The sequence below is a fragment of the Macrotis lagotis genome, chromosome 1 (genome assembly GCF_037893015.1).
Source record: "Macrotis lagotis isolate mMagLag1 chromosome 1, bilby.v1.9.chrom.fasta, whole genome shotgun sequence".
Taxonomy (NCBI): Eukaryota; Metazoa; Chordata; class Mammalia; order Peramelemorphia; family Peramelidae; genus Macrotis; species Macrotis lagotis.
Genome location: NC_133658.1, coordinates 72,945,162 through 72,959,762, shown reverse-complemented (window position 1 = coordinate 72,959,762; position 14,601 = coordinate 72,945,162). Strand labels below are relative to the sequence as shown.

Sequence of the window (14,601 nt, the reverse complement as noted above, 5' to 3'; positions counted from 1 at the left end):
TAGTATGATAATAAAATATAATAATGCTAAATGAATGGGCAGTCTGCAGACTGCAGGTGGGACATACCTGGTTTAAAGCACTAAAAAGAAATATATATACATATATTTATATATATATATATATATATATATATATATATATATAAAATAAGTCTATATAGTCTAGAGCCTCTGTACTAAAAAAGACCTAATCTAACACAGTTAGCTTATAATCATACTTTCTTATAATTAGTGTTACCAAAACTGTTTTAAATACAATCAATTTCTTTAAATGAAAATTATTGAGATTCTTAATTATACTTTACCTTTCTCAGTCTAATAATGCCATCTTGGGCTTGGGCATCTGAAGTGATTTCAAACAGAGCTGTCCCATCACCATCAATGATGTCATAAGATGACCTGGCATTCTCACCAATATCCTGGTCATTTGCTTTTACTCTTCCTATGGCTGTACCGAGAACAACATCTTCAGGTACAGAGAAGTGATACAAGCCTTAAAAACAAGGGGAAAACACTGAACGTTAAATCAGGTTGCAACTCTCCTATCATACTTCTCCCTCTTTCCTGACCTCTTTGAGTGGATAGATGGTATATGAGACATAAACTAACCCTATTTATTCAAGTTATGTACTTAGAGAAGTATAATGTGGAAATACTTGGTTGATTCTATGGGAATGCTCCTCTTTTCTCTTGCTATATTATCCCATCTACAGCCTGCAGGGATGTTCAGTGTTTCCAAATATAAAATATTAAGCTATTTTCGACACAGAAAGATGCAATGTATGACACACTGCAAGGCACTTTTGAACTTACCTTTGTATTTACAGACCTGTAGCACATTTTTGATAAAATCCAATTACTAAACTTCTGCTGTGCCCTCCAGCAAGCTGTTCAGATACATGAAAGATTTCTCTTGTTACGAAAGTCCTCACCGCTCTGATGACCACACACCCTGCCTTCAAACCTCTCTAGACAGAATACAATTACAGTGTGTATTTATTCTTCTATGGGGTAGAAAACTGTCTAATTAGAGGAGATTCAGGAGTCCTCCCATTCATATTTCAAAAGATACAATAACTACTTCAGACCACGAATTACTGTGTTTATTGGTTTGCCAAGGACATCTTAATGCCAATGAAAAACCAGCTTGTAGGCTATAAAATCCAGAAAGGGAAACTCAGCAAAGTACTACCAGTCCTGATTTTGAGTAGAAATATATGTGTGTCTTTAAGGAAGTCATTTTCTTTCTCTAAGTCTCAATTTACCCAACTGTCAAATGAGGTGATGGAACTAGTTAATCTTAGAGCTTGGACATTCTTTAATTGTATTTCTCATTTCACTTTTCATATAAAGATGTTGTTATTGCTGCTGTTTTTGTTTAAATGGGATTTGTTGCTTATATCCCTTAGAGTCCATTTAAAATTATTCTTTTTCTTTCCTGCCCACCACTCTCTCCCCCTTCCCCCACATAAACAAAAGCAGAAATGCATGCCACTATGTCTCTTAGATCATGGGCGTAGAGGAAGAAAACAAAGATTATTCTCTATTTCCAAATAAGTTTAACTGAGTCTGTTATTACATAGAAGATGTTTTAAGCTCATGTTTTCCAAATACTTAGTAAGTGATCTAAATAAAAAAAATTTAGAGTGGTGGAGTTGATAGAGTAATAGACTTTAAATTCAGAAGACATGAATTTGAATCCTGTTTCAGATTTTACCAACTGTGTGTGACTTTTAGCAAATTACTCAATGTCTCATACTCAATGCCCTTGTTTATAAAATGGCAATAATTATACTACCTACAACTGCTAGACCTTCAGTATCAAAGAGGATCACATCAACCCATCAATTGATTATTGGCATGAGTTACACAATTATGTTTTTTATAGGGAGGGATATGCTGTGCAAGGTATCCTCACTTGCCTTTACCATAATCATTCCAATTCATGACTTGATTAATAGGAAACAGGACTATTAGAGATCGTTAGACTATTGTAAGTCTCTTTGTCTTAAATTGATTTCACTTCCTTCCATCTCAGCAAGGCACCACTGCACACCATTAACACCAAACAAGCCACTTCATGTGATATTTGGCAATAGAGTGCACTGACAATACATCCTAATATATCTCTCTATGAACTGATCATCAGTATGGTGTTTCATTTCAGACCTTCTCAGATATTATTGCCAGCTTTAACACTAGGTCAATGTCAGTTTGACATTCATAGTATTATTCACAAAAGGAATTATCCCTGGGGCTCCCATGAGTTTCTCCAGGACTGGTCTTATTACTTCACTGGAAGCCTTGGGCCATCCAATTCTGCCAAATCTGAGTCGGGGTTCTGAACTCAACTCCCTTTCAATAAGCTGAGGGCAATAAGTTGTGTTGAGAATCAAATTACATATAAAATTATATGTATATATGTAATATATATATATATGGATATATATGTGTGTATATATGTGTATATATATGTATTTGGGTTTTTGTGTGTATTTTATAGTGATCATTAAATCACAATGTAACATACTATTATTAGAGTCATAAATAGGTCTAACTTTAGGACAGCATTTAGCACAAATATATTCGATTCATTAAACATCGGTTCAATACTTATTATGTGTCAGGTTGAAGAAGGAAATGGAAAACCACTCTGGTATTTTTGCCAAGAAAACCCCATCAGATCACAAAGAATCAGACAAGGCTGAATGATTGAACTATGACATTGTGCTAAGTGCTTGAGTACAAAAAAGAGAAAAAAAGATAATCTCTGTCCTGAGAGATCATATAATTTAAGGGAAGGAATAATATTGAATTACATATATTATATATTTGTATATATATATGTATGTATATAAAGAAAACCACATAAGGAATAAATAGGAAGCAATTTACAGTGAGAAAACACTGGAATTAAAAGATTTTAGGGAAGCTTCCTATAGAACAGGGCATGAAACCTTTATCCTTGAGTCAGTTGCCAAAGCATCTCCAGGAAGAACTTGAAATTCAATAAATCTAGTAACTTTTTCAGAACGAATTAATTATATGTTTGACCAAATATATCCCATGAATGATGTTATAAATATCCAAATTGCCCTTGGAAGAAAAAAGATTCCCCATCCTTTTATAGAAGGTAAGATTTTTAGTTGGGACTTAAAGGGAGCCAGAGATATCACTAATTGAAGTGGAGGAAGGACAGTGTTTCTGTTAGAGAAAATTTGAACTTCACAATAACCCTATGGGCTGGTTCTGTAACTAGCCCAGCTGTCTAGGTGAAAAAAACTGAGACTATAAGATATTTGAACTTATTCCAGGGTCAAGCATCTATTACGCTTTTAACAGAGAAATTTTCCTAGAATTTCCCAATTTTATATTCAACAATTGCACCACTATGGCCCCTTAACTCTGACTGTAAGGAAAAAATCACACCCCATGTAAGGATAGACTCAATCTCATTCAAGTATGATTATAATTAAGATAGATATCAAGGGAACAAATTCTGATACTCCTAGAGCTACTGTGGAAATCTTTGAATGATAATGCAAATGGCACCTTCTGAACCTGTGATTTTCCTTTTTTTTCCTCTGCATCAATGTTATATTTAATATTGATTTCTTCCAACAAAGGGAGTGATTTTTAACCTATTCTGTCATTACAGGATACAAACAATAATTTTCTGAGGAAGAAGAGCTGCTAATTAGAGCATTAACTACACTGGCAACTTTAAATGGTAAGTCAGAAATTGAAAGGGGAGGGAATCTCCAATTCAGACCTCATTCAAAACATTCATCAAAGGCAGTCTACTATTTGAAAACAGGTTTTCATTTGAAAACAAGTTCATCCACATTGCCCCTCCATTCTTTTTCTATTTGAATTTCTGTAGAGGAATAATTGTCTTTTGGCATTATTGGGGCTTATGCCATTTTGATTTGAGGGACAGCCAAACATTTGTCCTGAATTAACTAGTAGCTACTCAAGCTGTATTTATATTTCCCTTATTAGTACTCAGTATGAAAAAATATAATTAAGATATTATTAAGCAATTTCTTCCTTCCACCTCCACCACAAAAAACATCTCTTAAAAACTCAGAAGCCATGGAAATTTTGGAACATGTTCAACAGAGGCAAAAATAATAATGATGATGATGATGATGATGATGATGATGATGATGATGATGATGATATTAATCATGATGTGCATTCTGAAGTAAAGTAGCTCCCTTACCATTATCTTCTCCCTAGCTAGATTTGACTAAAATAACAAAGTTTCAAGATTTTTACATATTTTATTATCTAAAATGTAGCACTAAGCATCATTTTGTTAACTACTGGATTTAAAAAGCCTCTAGATACTAGAAATGTAGCTGACTCTGGACAGTACATTTTGATAAAAACTTTGTGTAATTTCTAAGGATTTGTGTTGAAAGATTCACTTTCCAATTGGAATCCAAAGATTCCAATTCACTTTCAGTTCCAGAGTCAGCTAGAAGTTGTCTCTCTGCTTGTGTACTTGTAGACAATGACCCCACCACCCCCAATGACTTTGGTTTTCCCCTGTTGCTATATCATGATTCATGGCAGCTAAGTAGATAGAGACCCAAAGTCAGGAGGACCTGAGTTCAAATTTAACCTCAGACACTTGACCCTTACTAGCTATGTGACTTTCAGCAAGTCATTAAACCCTAATTGCCTTGCATCCAGGACCATCTCCAGTCATTCTGATTCATATCTGACCACTGGCCCAGATGGCTCCAAAGGAGAAAATGAGGTTGGTGACTTTGCACAACAGCCCCCCTACTCACAAAACAAATCATGTGTACATTGTGGCATCCCTGTTGTGACAGTCTTCAAGAACAAAGGACAATGTCTTCAAGAACAAAGGACAAAGTTATAATTAATATATACCTTATCATGAATTAGTTTATCCTATAAAAGGAAACATTGAGAATTCCTGAGAGAAATGAATAAAAGGCATCTAAATTTTAATATATTAACAAAGATAAAGTTGGGTGGGATGGAACACTGTAGAAGCAGTATCTAAAGCAAACTCAAAAAAAGCAAGGGGTGGGGAAAGAGAGAGAGAGAGAGAGAGAGAGAGAGAGAGAGAGAGAGAGAGAGAGAGAGAGAGAGAGAAGAGCAAGGAAGTGAGAAAGAGACATAAAAAAATCCAGAAAACAAATTCCAATTTTGTTCAGGGATGGCCCAGACCACCGTACCATGCCATTGTACCTCAAATCTGTTTAAGAGGTAATCAATCATCTCTCTTCACTTCTGACCCTTTCTGCTGAAATGGACATAGGTGACCATCTAGTGTGAGTGATGATTTAATGAAGGGGCCAAGCTTCTTCAAGAAGCTGGATGACCCCCACTAAGTCATTTCACAGGCACCGAAACTGGCAAGAAGATTTTCATAGTAGGAAGAATACTACCTAGCTTCCAGGAAAACAGGATTCTAGTTGTAGTTCAGCCTTGAATGAATCATTTATTTTATATTCCTTCTCCCCCGCCATCCCCAATCTCCAAATTCCAAACTTAAATTCTTCCTCTCTGCTTTAGAGGGATGCTTTGTGTTTTATCATTTCAGTCTCATTCTTTTGCCTTAAGACTTTAAAGTTTCCCCTGTTAAAATACAGGTATGGGTGACTCAGTTCTTTTATCTATTGAATCAAACAATGAATGATAATAGTTCTTTAAATTTAAAGCTAGATCTGGGCTCAAGTATGAATTTAATCGTGGCAAAGCATTATGGTCAGAGGCAAGTCACTGAAACTCTCAGTCTCAGTTACCTCCTATAAAAGCATTCAATTGTACAAATGACTCTTCAAAGTTGGCATGAGGAAAAAGATTTCAAACTGGAAAACATGGTATAAATCTGAGTTAGTTTATTTTAATTGTTTAATATTTAATTGTTCCTAATAGGAGTAGTCACCAAGAACAAAAGACAAGACTGTTGATTCCCTCTATATTTGTGCCAGCTCTCAAAAAACAGAGATCCATGCTTATATGGCATACTAATAGTTAAATGAAAATGTGAAGGCTAGTTATAGATCAGTGTTCACTCTATATGGGGGGAAGCAAGCCCCTCATTGGACTGACCCAGATAAAATTGTAAAGTCATAGTACTTTGCCTTTAGCCTCACTCAGATTTGTTTGTGTACTTTTTCTTTCCCCATTAACCCTCATAGGACCATAGTCCTATTGGTGAAGGAGATGCCAGAGGCCATCTATAAAATGCCCTCTTTTTGCAGATGAGCATCAGACCTAAGGCAATTAACATACCCGAAGTCACAGAGACAGGAAATTTTAGAGGAGAGAGTCATTGTAAGTTCTCGATTATAACCTCTGATTCCTATTAATCCTTCTTGAAAACTCATTTGTACAAAATTTTCTATGCTTGATATGGTTTAGGGTTATTCTTTCCTACACATAACTGCATTTTATCAGGGAACAAATTGTTAAACAAAAAGAATGAGGTGCAAATGGTAGATATTAGAGGGGAGAAGAGATATTTGTTAGGGGGAGGAAGAGGAGATGGGGGTGGCACAGAGTTTAGTCTTCCCTTGTTTCCTGAAATCCTAAATTCTCCTCTGCCTCCTTATAAGAGTTTTTCAATGGGATTTGATCTTAGAAGTTGTGGTAAAATAGGACTGGAGGGGAGGAATCTAGCACTAGTCCAGAGCCTGAATCAGTCTAACTATTTAATAAAATTTCTGCTGACATTGTTTGAGATAGATTTGAGTTCAGTTCCCTCATTTTATATACAAGACAAAAGAAACCCAGGAACTGAGGTGATTTTCTCAAGGTCACCCAGTTATTAGTGGGGAAGTCAAATTCTAGATCTTCTGCCTCCCAGACCACTGCATTTTCCATTGAATCTATAATCATTTGTGGACTCTTCCTTTCCATCAGCTGCTTGGTTCACAGACAATAAGGGTCAAGCACAAAGAAGGCAAAAAGCAGACAATGCAAATGCTTATTGAGAAGCCCTATTTGGTAGACTTAGTCAGAGAGCTGTCCCTTGTCATTACACTGATGTCCTACTCTGTGAAAATCCACATAAACGTGTCTGCATCATTACATACAAATTCACATCTATAGCACTCCTGCCCTGTCCTGGCTTCACAAGTGAGAAAAATGCAATAGCCACTTTGCCATCTGCAAAAGTGACAGGAGAGAGCACTAAGATTGCATATCCAGGGTCTAAGTCTCTTGGGTCAGTCACAATTGGGATTCCTATTACTAATGAATGGCACAATAAAAGTCTGAAGGAGAAATTGTACTCTTTCCATACTAGTGGGAAAAATGTATTTCAAAGAAATGACCTCCTATTTATCTTGTATATCTTTTGTAGGCACTCAATTGTTTGAATGATGTCTACTCCATTAGAATGTAAACTATTTAAGGTCAGGGATCATGTTTATTTATTTCTTATTTTTTCCTTCTCCTTCCCTTCCAGAGCCCCTACATAGTAAACCATTAATAAATTACTTTTAATAAATGAATTTGATTCATCACATTTCAGGAGATAAGAAATATTTCTTTTTGTAGGCAGCTTCATCTGAGTCAATCTATGATTTAGATAGGCATGAGTTACCTAACTTGAAATTCTGCTTTTATCATTTAGCAATGCCTTTTTTCCCTTATTAAAATGTTATAGTTCTATTAAAGTATTTAGCTGCTCTTCCCCAACAAGGTATAATAATTTAAAAGTGTATAATTCACAAAGTATTTTCCATATTTAATCTCATCCTATCTTTATAGCTCACATAATGGAAAATGTTAGAGGTATATTTATTTTAAAGACTAGAAAACTCAGGGGTGTCTAGGTGGCCTAGTGGATAGAGCACCCGCTCTGGAGTCAGGAGTACCTGAGTTCAAATCCAGCCTCAGACACTTAATTACTTAGCTGTGTGGCCTTGGGCAAACTACTTAACCTCATTTGCTTTGTTAAAACCTAAAAAAAAAAAAAGACTAGAAAACTCAGGCTTTTATAGATAAAGTGGATTGCTGCAAGTCCCACAAAATTAGAAAGGAGAAGAGTAAGAATTCAATCCTAATGACTTCTGATTCCAAAGTCCAGCAATGGACCACAACTGCCTTTGTACTCAAATTTTTCAAAACTTTGAAAAATGCTGTCTTCAATAAGAAAAAACTGTACTTGTGCCTACATTATATTAGCCTATTACCTAGCCTGGTGTGTGAATACAATAAAGCACACTGAGGAATTTCCATGAGACTTAAATCCTAGCTATGGTGTATCTCAAATATCCATTTGGATTGTTTTACTTATATGTGAACTAAAAGTCTTCAAGCCGTAACTAGATGGTTAATCATCAGGGATGTTACAAAGGGGCTCCCCACCTAGGGTTAAAGATGGTCAATATTGACAAACTCATGGAGAAATTAATCCATATTTAAATATCCCTGTTGCATACATGTTGCTGTAGCAACATGTTATCTGTGTTTTATTGTATTTTATTTAATTTTTTAAATATTTCCCTAGTTTAAGCTACTTGGGATCTTTGCAGGTCATGTATTTGATACAGGTCCATTTGAACTCCAATATTCTCTGAATCTACTTTATTACATATTCATCAAGATTCTCTGTCTTGTATAAAGAAGAGAGGATTGGCAAAAATATCAGCCTAGCTATTCTCCAGCAAAGACAGACATTTGGCTGCTTTGGCAGTGAGGCAGGTTTTTTCTCCTGGGGAACCAAATAGTATTCCAAAACTACATGAAGAGAGGACAAGAGACTCAAAATTTTGGAGTTGGAAGGGACCTTGAAAATAATTTTATTGAAACTTTTTTTGTAGAGGACAAAATTAAGACTGTCAATGGCACAAAAACATCTAGTTTTGATAAAATGATCTTCTGATTGGTGTTCTAGTACCCCTGCCATTATGACAGACTTTCTGCTTCCACCTCCCTCAAGCTTCAATATCCTATACCCAAATGCTAAAGAATTAAGGAAAGAGTCATATACTTTAACTATGAAAGGAAAAAAGAACCTATGGTGCCTCTCTATGTTTCTCCTTATATTAAAATAATCACTTCCAGTATCTATATTAATTCATGATTGTGGGATTAAAATGACTGAAGCAGGAATATTACATATACACAAGGAAATACATAAGTAAAAAATATACACAAGCATAAGTAAACAAATGTATATATATTTTCTAAATGGAAACTGTCAATCATATTATATAATTTATTTGATATCCTTGGTTAATTCCATATAAATACATTTCATAGATAACTATAATCCTAAAAGTCATCTTTAAAAAGAGAAAATAATTGCTGCGATGTTATCACATTTTCTTGCTTTCTAAAATATCTTTGATACATCAAGGAGCTGTGATTTCAACCACTTGTATTTTGATGAAGAACCCAACAAACATATTAATCCCTTAGGATTTGGGTTAATAGAGGTGGGTTTTTGTTTGCTTGTTTGTTTTTAATGGTCAGATAATTGATTCTCAGACAAAGGACCTAAGGCCTATAAATAAAGTCTTTATAGCTGTATAGGACCAACCAAAGTATTCCATTTTCATGGCCCTGTAAAATTCAGTGTCACCTGTTTGCAACAATGAAACCTCAGAAAAGGATTTTATTTGAGGAAAGATGATGGACATTGTTTATTGATGAAATAAAATGAACATTAGAAACATCAGTGATTGTTCTGAACACCCATGTCTTTGGAGATAACAACTGAGTTATATGTTCCTATGCTAAATGACTCACATTTTTTTGCTTCTTTTTTGCTATTAACAATCAATTATCCACTAGCAAAACTTCCCTTCAACTTCCTGACTCAAAAATATTTCAAAAGTAAGATAGCCAAGCTGTTAGAAACTATTTTCCTTATTTTACACATACTTTTTTTAAAAATAGACTCTAGTGTGGTATCCTGATGAGAGCTTTAGACCTCTTTTCTTGGAGGTATGAATTGCATGATAGATATTTTTTTTTATCACCAAATGCCCTTTATCCCTTGCTTTTGAGTTTGTTTTTGAAATCCTAAGTTTTCTTCAAATCTAACTATTTATGTGAGGGATTTTACTGTATTTAGAGTTGAAGTCACAATTCATTAATATATTAATTCATAAGTATGAATTAATTGAATAGAATTGGTGACATATATCCAAATTTGAATCAGAGAAAAGCTTAGACAATGAAGGGAATTCTTTTGTTTCAAAATCTAATTCAGTAATGTATACAATATTAGACTGCATAATATCTAACATGCATATCACTCTCTTGGACAATTTAATGAACCTCAATGTGCTATAAAATACAGATGGAAATTAAAAAATAGCTACTAACCCAAAGCATTAATTTCACTTACTCTGTGCAAATTTTGGAGGATTGTCGTTGACATCAGTGAGTGTTACTGTTAGAGTTGTAGTCCCAGATAAGCCTCCTGAATGCCCACCCATGTCTTTGGCTTGGATAACCACCAGGTATTCCTCCTTTGCTTCTCTGTCCATGTTGGGAAGAGCTGTTTTAATAATTGCTACAAAAGGGGAAAAAAACAGCAAATCAAGCCAGAGGCAAAATTAGAAAATGGACCTAGGTGTTGATTATATTTTCATTTCTTTTGAAGTCTTATATACAATCTCCTAGACAAAACTTTCACAAAATTTTCTCACAAGGCTATAGAGTAGAAATAACACTAAATTTAGAGTCAAAACATCAGGGTTCACAAAAATTTTTTGTAATTTATTAGCTGTATAGTATTGAATAAATTAAATCATTTATTTGAAACCTCAGTTTCATCACCTGTAAAATGAGGAAAATAATAATACTTATATTGCTTTCTTCTCAAATTTTTTATAAGGAGAGTATTTTATCTACTGAAAAAACTATTTATAATTTACTATTTGTTATTCAGTATTGTTACTGTGATCCCAAAAATCGCTTAAGGAAGAACTTGAGAATATATATATATATATATATATATATATATATATGCACACAATCTAGATTTTTTCTCCAAATTAAAAAATAAATCACAGTATGATTATATTCATGCAATTGTTCTGTTGAAAAAATTACAAATAAATTAATGTTGACATATTTTACATATCTGACTTCTTTTGCAAAAGGACGTAAGTATACAAATAGCTAAGAGTTTTAGTAGCAAAGATAAATGGGTATAAAACACACAAATATATGAGAGAAATTAAAGGAATATGTATATATGTGTTTGTGTTTTATATATATATATATATATATGCATATATATATATATAAAACAAATACCAATTCAAAATTAACAGTATAAAATGAAGTAATTGATGATGATGTTAATAACAATAATATCACTCATTACTGTACTCACTATTGCACATACTCATAATAGCCAAACTAAGCATAAATATAAAAACTTTAATATAGAGAAAAGAAATCAAATCATGTGGAGAAAAGACCGGCACAAATAAATTTGTCTGCTCCAGGAGTTTTCCCAAAGATACTTTCAGGGACATACAAAAGTTGTCCTTTTTGGCCCAAAACTTATGTTCAATTATAAAAGGAAAAACCAAAGCTGCATTAAACACCTGTGCAGTCAACTACCTAATATTATGTCAAATATTAATACCAAAATAGCCACTTTTCTCTGTAGTATTTATATCTGAAACTTAATTAAAGAGAAGATAAAGATGAAATGATGATAATGATGATGATTAACAACTCAAATATAATTTCTTATTTCTACAACATTCTAAAGTTGGTAAAGCATTTTCTTTACAATGATCCCATAAGGTAGATCACAAAAGCACTATGAGCCACAAATTAGTGATTAGAAACAGAGGGTTAGAAAGATGAGGCAACTTGTTTAATAATAACAACATTAATAGTAGTTGGTAATGTGTTTATCTCACTTCAGGGTAGCCAGTTGGTGGTGCAGTGTACAGAGTGTTGAGTCTGGAGTAAAAAAGACTTGAGTTCAAATTCAGCATCAGATATTTTACTAATGGTGTGACACTGGGCAAGTCATTAAACCTCTGTTTCCTTTAATTTCCTGTGAAATGGATTAATTGAATTAATAATGGAATTTCCCTTGTAGGATGGTTTTCAAAATCAAATGAGATAATATTTATAAAAGTACTTAGCAAAATGTCTGACCCATGGTGGGTACAATATAAATGCTTATTCCCTTCCCTTTAAAGTCTGCAAAGCATTTCACATAAATTATTGCATGTGTAGTTGTTATTATTAGCTCCATTTTACAGAGAAACTTTGAATTTTTAAGATTATATTTAGTGATATGAGAAAGAATTCAAATCCCAAAGTTCCTGATTCCATATTAAGTTTTTTATCAACTATATCATGTTTCATCTCAATGTATGTAAAGAGAAAGACCACTGAATAAATCGATCAAATCACTCCACCCTATTCAAAATAAAGATGCTAAATCTTTTGTATTTTAACAAAGTGAGAACATTTTGCTATTGAAAAAATCAATCATAAGTTTTAGATAAGCTTAGATGCTCCCTAATAAATGGGAATGACGTCACATTAAAGTACAGGAAGAATGTTCAGTTCGGTTGAAGAAACTTGGTAATGTCCTATGGATCATCTCTAAAATCTATAAAATATTGAGTCAGTTCCAGGTTCAAAAAATTTAGAAATTTGATGGAGAAAAGATAGAGCTAACCCTGAGAAGGAATAATTTTGCAAGAGAGAAGAGCACTGGAGTCTTAACCTGGCTATTTTCTCCTTTCTCTTAATAAAAGAAGACACCAATGGACTTCAGAAGGGGAGAAGATTTGGACTATTTTTTTGGCATGCTAGGAATTCTCCACGACAGGAGTGATTGATAATAATATTTAATAATCCTATGAAAGATTGGTTGAAATGTGGAAAGCAGATTCAAGTCTCAAGAAGCAGGAGAAAAAATACACTATTCCCAAGGAGAAAGACCCCAATAAAATGGCTTCCAGGGGGTAATATGTTAGAACACTTACTTTCTAAACTTAAACTGCAAATTCCATGAAATTTGAGTGTGCTTATTGGAGTGTCATGGATTTTTAGGGAAATGACTTAGACCAACTATGCTTGCCAAGGCAGTTCACCTAATTAGTCTGGGTAATTATTTTATAATAATTGATAACTGCAGCAGTAATCACAATGGTGTTGGCCTCATAATTAATAATACTACTCATACCCATCCCACCCACTCACACCTTCTTAGTCTGAAAATGTAGCTAAATTCTGAGACTATTAACTGATCAGTATGAATGTAAATGAGGAGAATAATTACAAAGCATAGGAACATTTACAACTATAAATGTTGAAGACCCATCTTCTGACTCTAAAGGTTAGTGCTTTTTTCCTCTATTGTAGGATTTTTGAATTGGGAAGGGCATAGAAATCATCTCACGAATTATTTTAAATATTTAATAATTAAGGTGCAGAGAGGATTAATAACTTACTCTATGTCACATATATTGTTCAAAGCAGAAACAGTTTTCAACCTTGGTTCTTTAACACTAAAGTCTTCTTCTCTTTCCATCACACTGAACTACCTTTTTTTAAATCAGAACATTTCCTTTCATCTAGGGGAAAGACAACATTCTCTTCATTCCCTCAGCAATTTGATAAATGTTAAACTTAGTTGGAAGATGTGGTACTTTCTCAGTGACTCTTTTTTCTTGTAATCCTGTTGGGTTTTTTTTTTGGATCATATGTTTTAATGAAATCATCTGTCTGTAGAAAGAGTGCAAGGAGTTCATGTTAGTGAATCATTTGAGTTGTCAGAGCGCCAAGGGAAATCTAATCCACCCGGGCAGTGGGCTTTTGAGTGAAAGCTCAGAGCTCTAGAGCACTTTATTAGATATAGAGATGATTCTTCTTTCAGGGATTCCCATTCAAAGAGCACTCAACTGGAGGACATTGCTTATTTGGAAACATTTACTGTAACTCAATAATATGCTTGGGTTCAGTAGGTTGTTTCAAAAAGTAATCATATTACACTGCGACTCTGTGGATCCTACCCACATCATTATATCCCTATTTGTTTTCTCCTTTATTTAAAGAACAGAGATAGTTGGACAAGCAGAAAGATGGACAGATACACAGCAAAGGGGAGGGGAAAGAAAAAAATGAATAAAGAAAAGAAAACATTGGAAAATGCAGAGAAAGAGACAAAGAAAAGAAGTGAAAGGAATGGAGATGAAAGAGAAGAGAGCAGAGAGAAAGCAAAGATTAATGGATTTTTAAAATATAGAGCTTAAAGAAACATTAGAAGTCATGAAATTCAAAGCTTTCATTTTATTGATGAAGAAATTGAAGCAAGTAAAGATAGAGAGTTGTCTAGACTTACACAGATAAGTGTCAAAGGTAATATTCAAACACAAATTTTCAAGGAATGAATTCGTTAAAGGAAGGAAAGGCAATGAGAGAGAGTGAAGTAGAAGAAATAAAAAAGAAAAGAAGAATGAAAGGAGGAGAGGAGTGAGAGAATGGGAAGAAGGGAGAGAAATGAAGGAAAATAGGGAAGTAAATGATGCGATTGGCAGGGAGGAACTATATTAGAGACCAAGTAAGAGAATATCTTAATTAGCACATAAATTATAAAGATATCCAGATAAC

General features: G+C 33.9%; 1 protein-coding gene across 1 annotated transcript in view; it reads right to left on the bottom strand.

The window, feature by feature from the left end:
• LOC141500222 (cadherin-8) overlaps positions 1–14,601 on the bottom strand; it is a 371,408-nt gene that overhangs the window by 232,180 nt on the left and 124,627 nt on the right. The window contains exons 3-4 of the mRNA XM_074203218.1: positions 10,352–10,519; positions 306–493 (exon numbers count right to left, since the gene is read on the bottom strand). Coding sequence (XP_074059319.1) covers positions 306–493; positions 10,352–10,519 — 356 coding nt within the window. The remainder of the gene's footprint in view (positions 1–305; positions 494–10,351; positions 10,520–14,601) is intronic.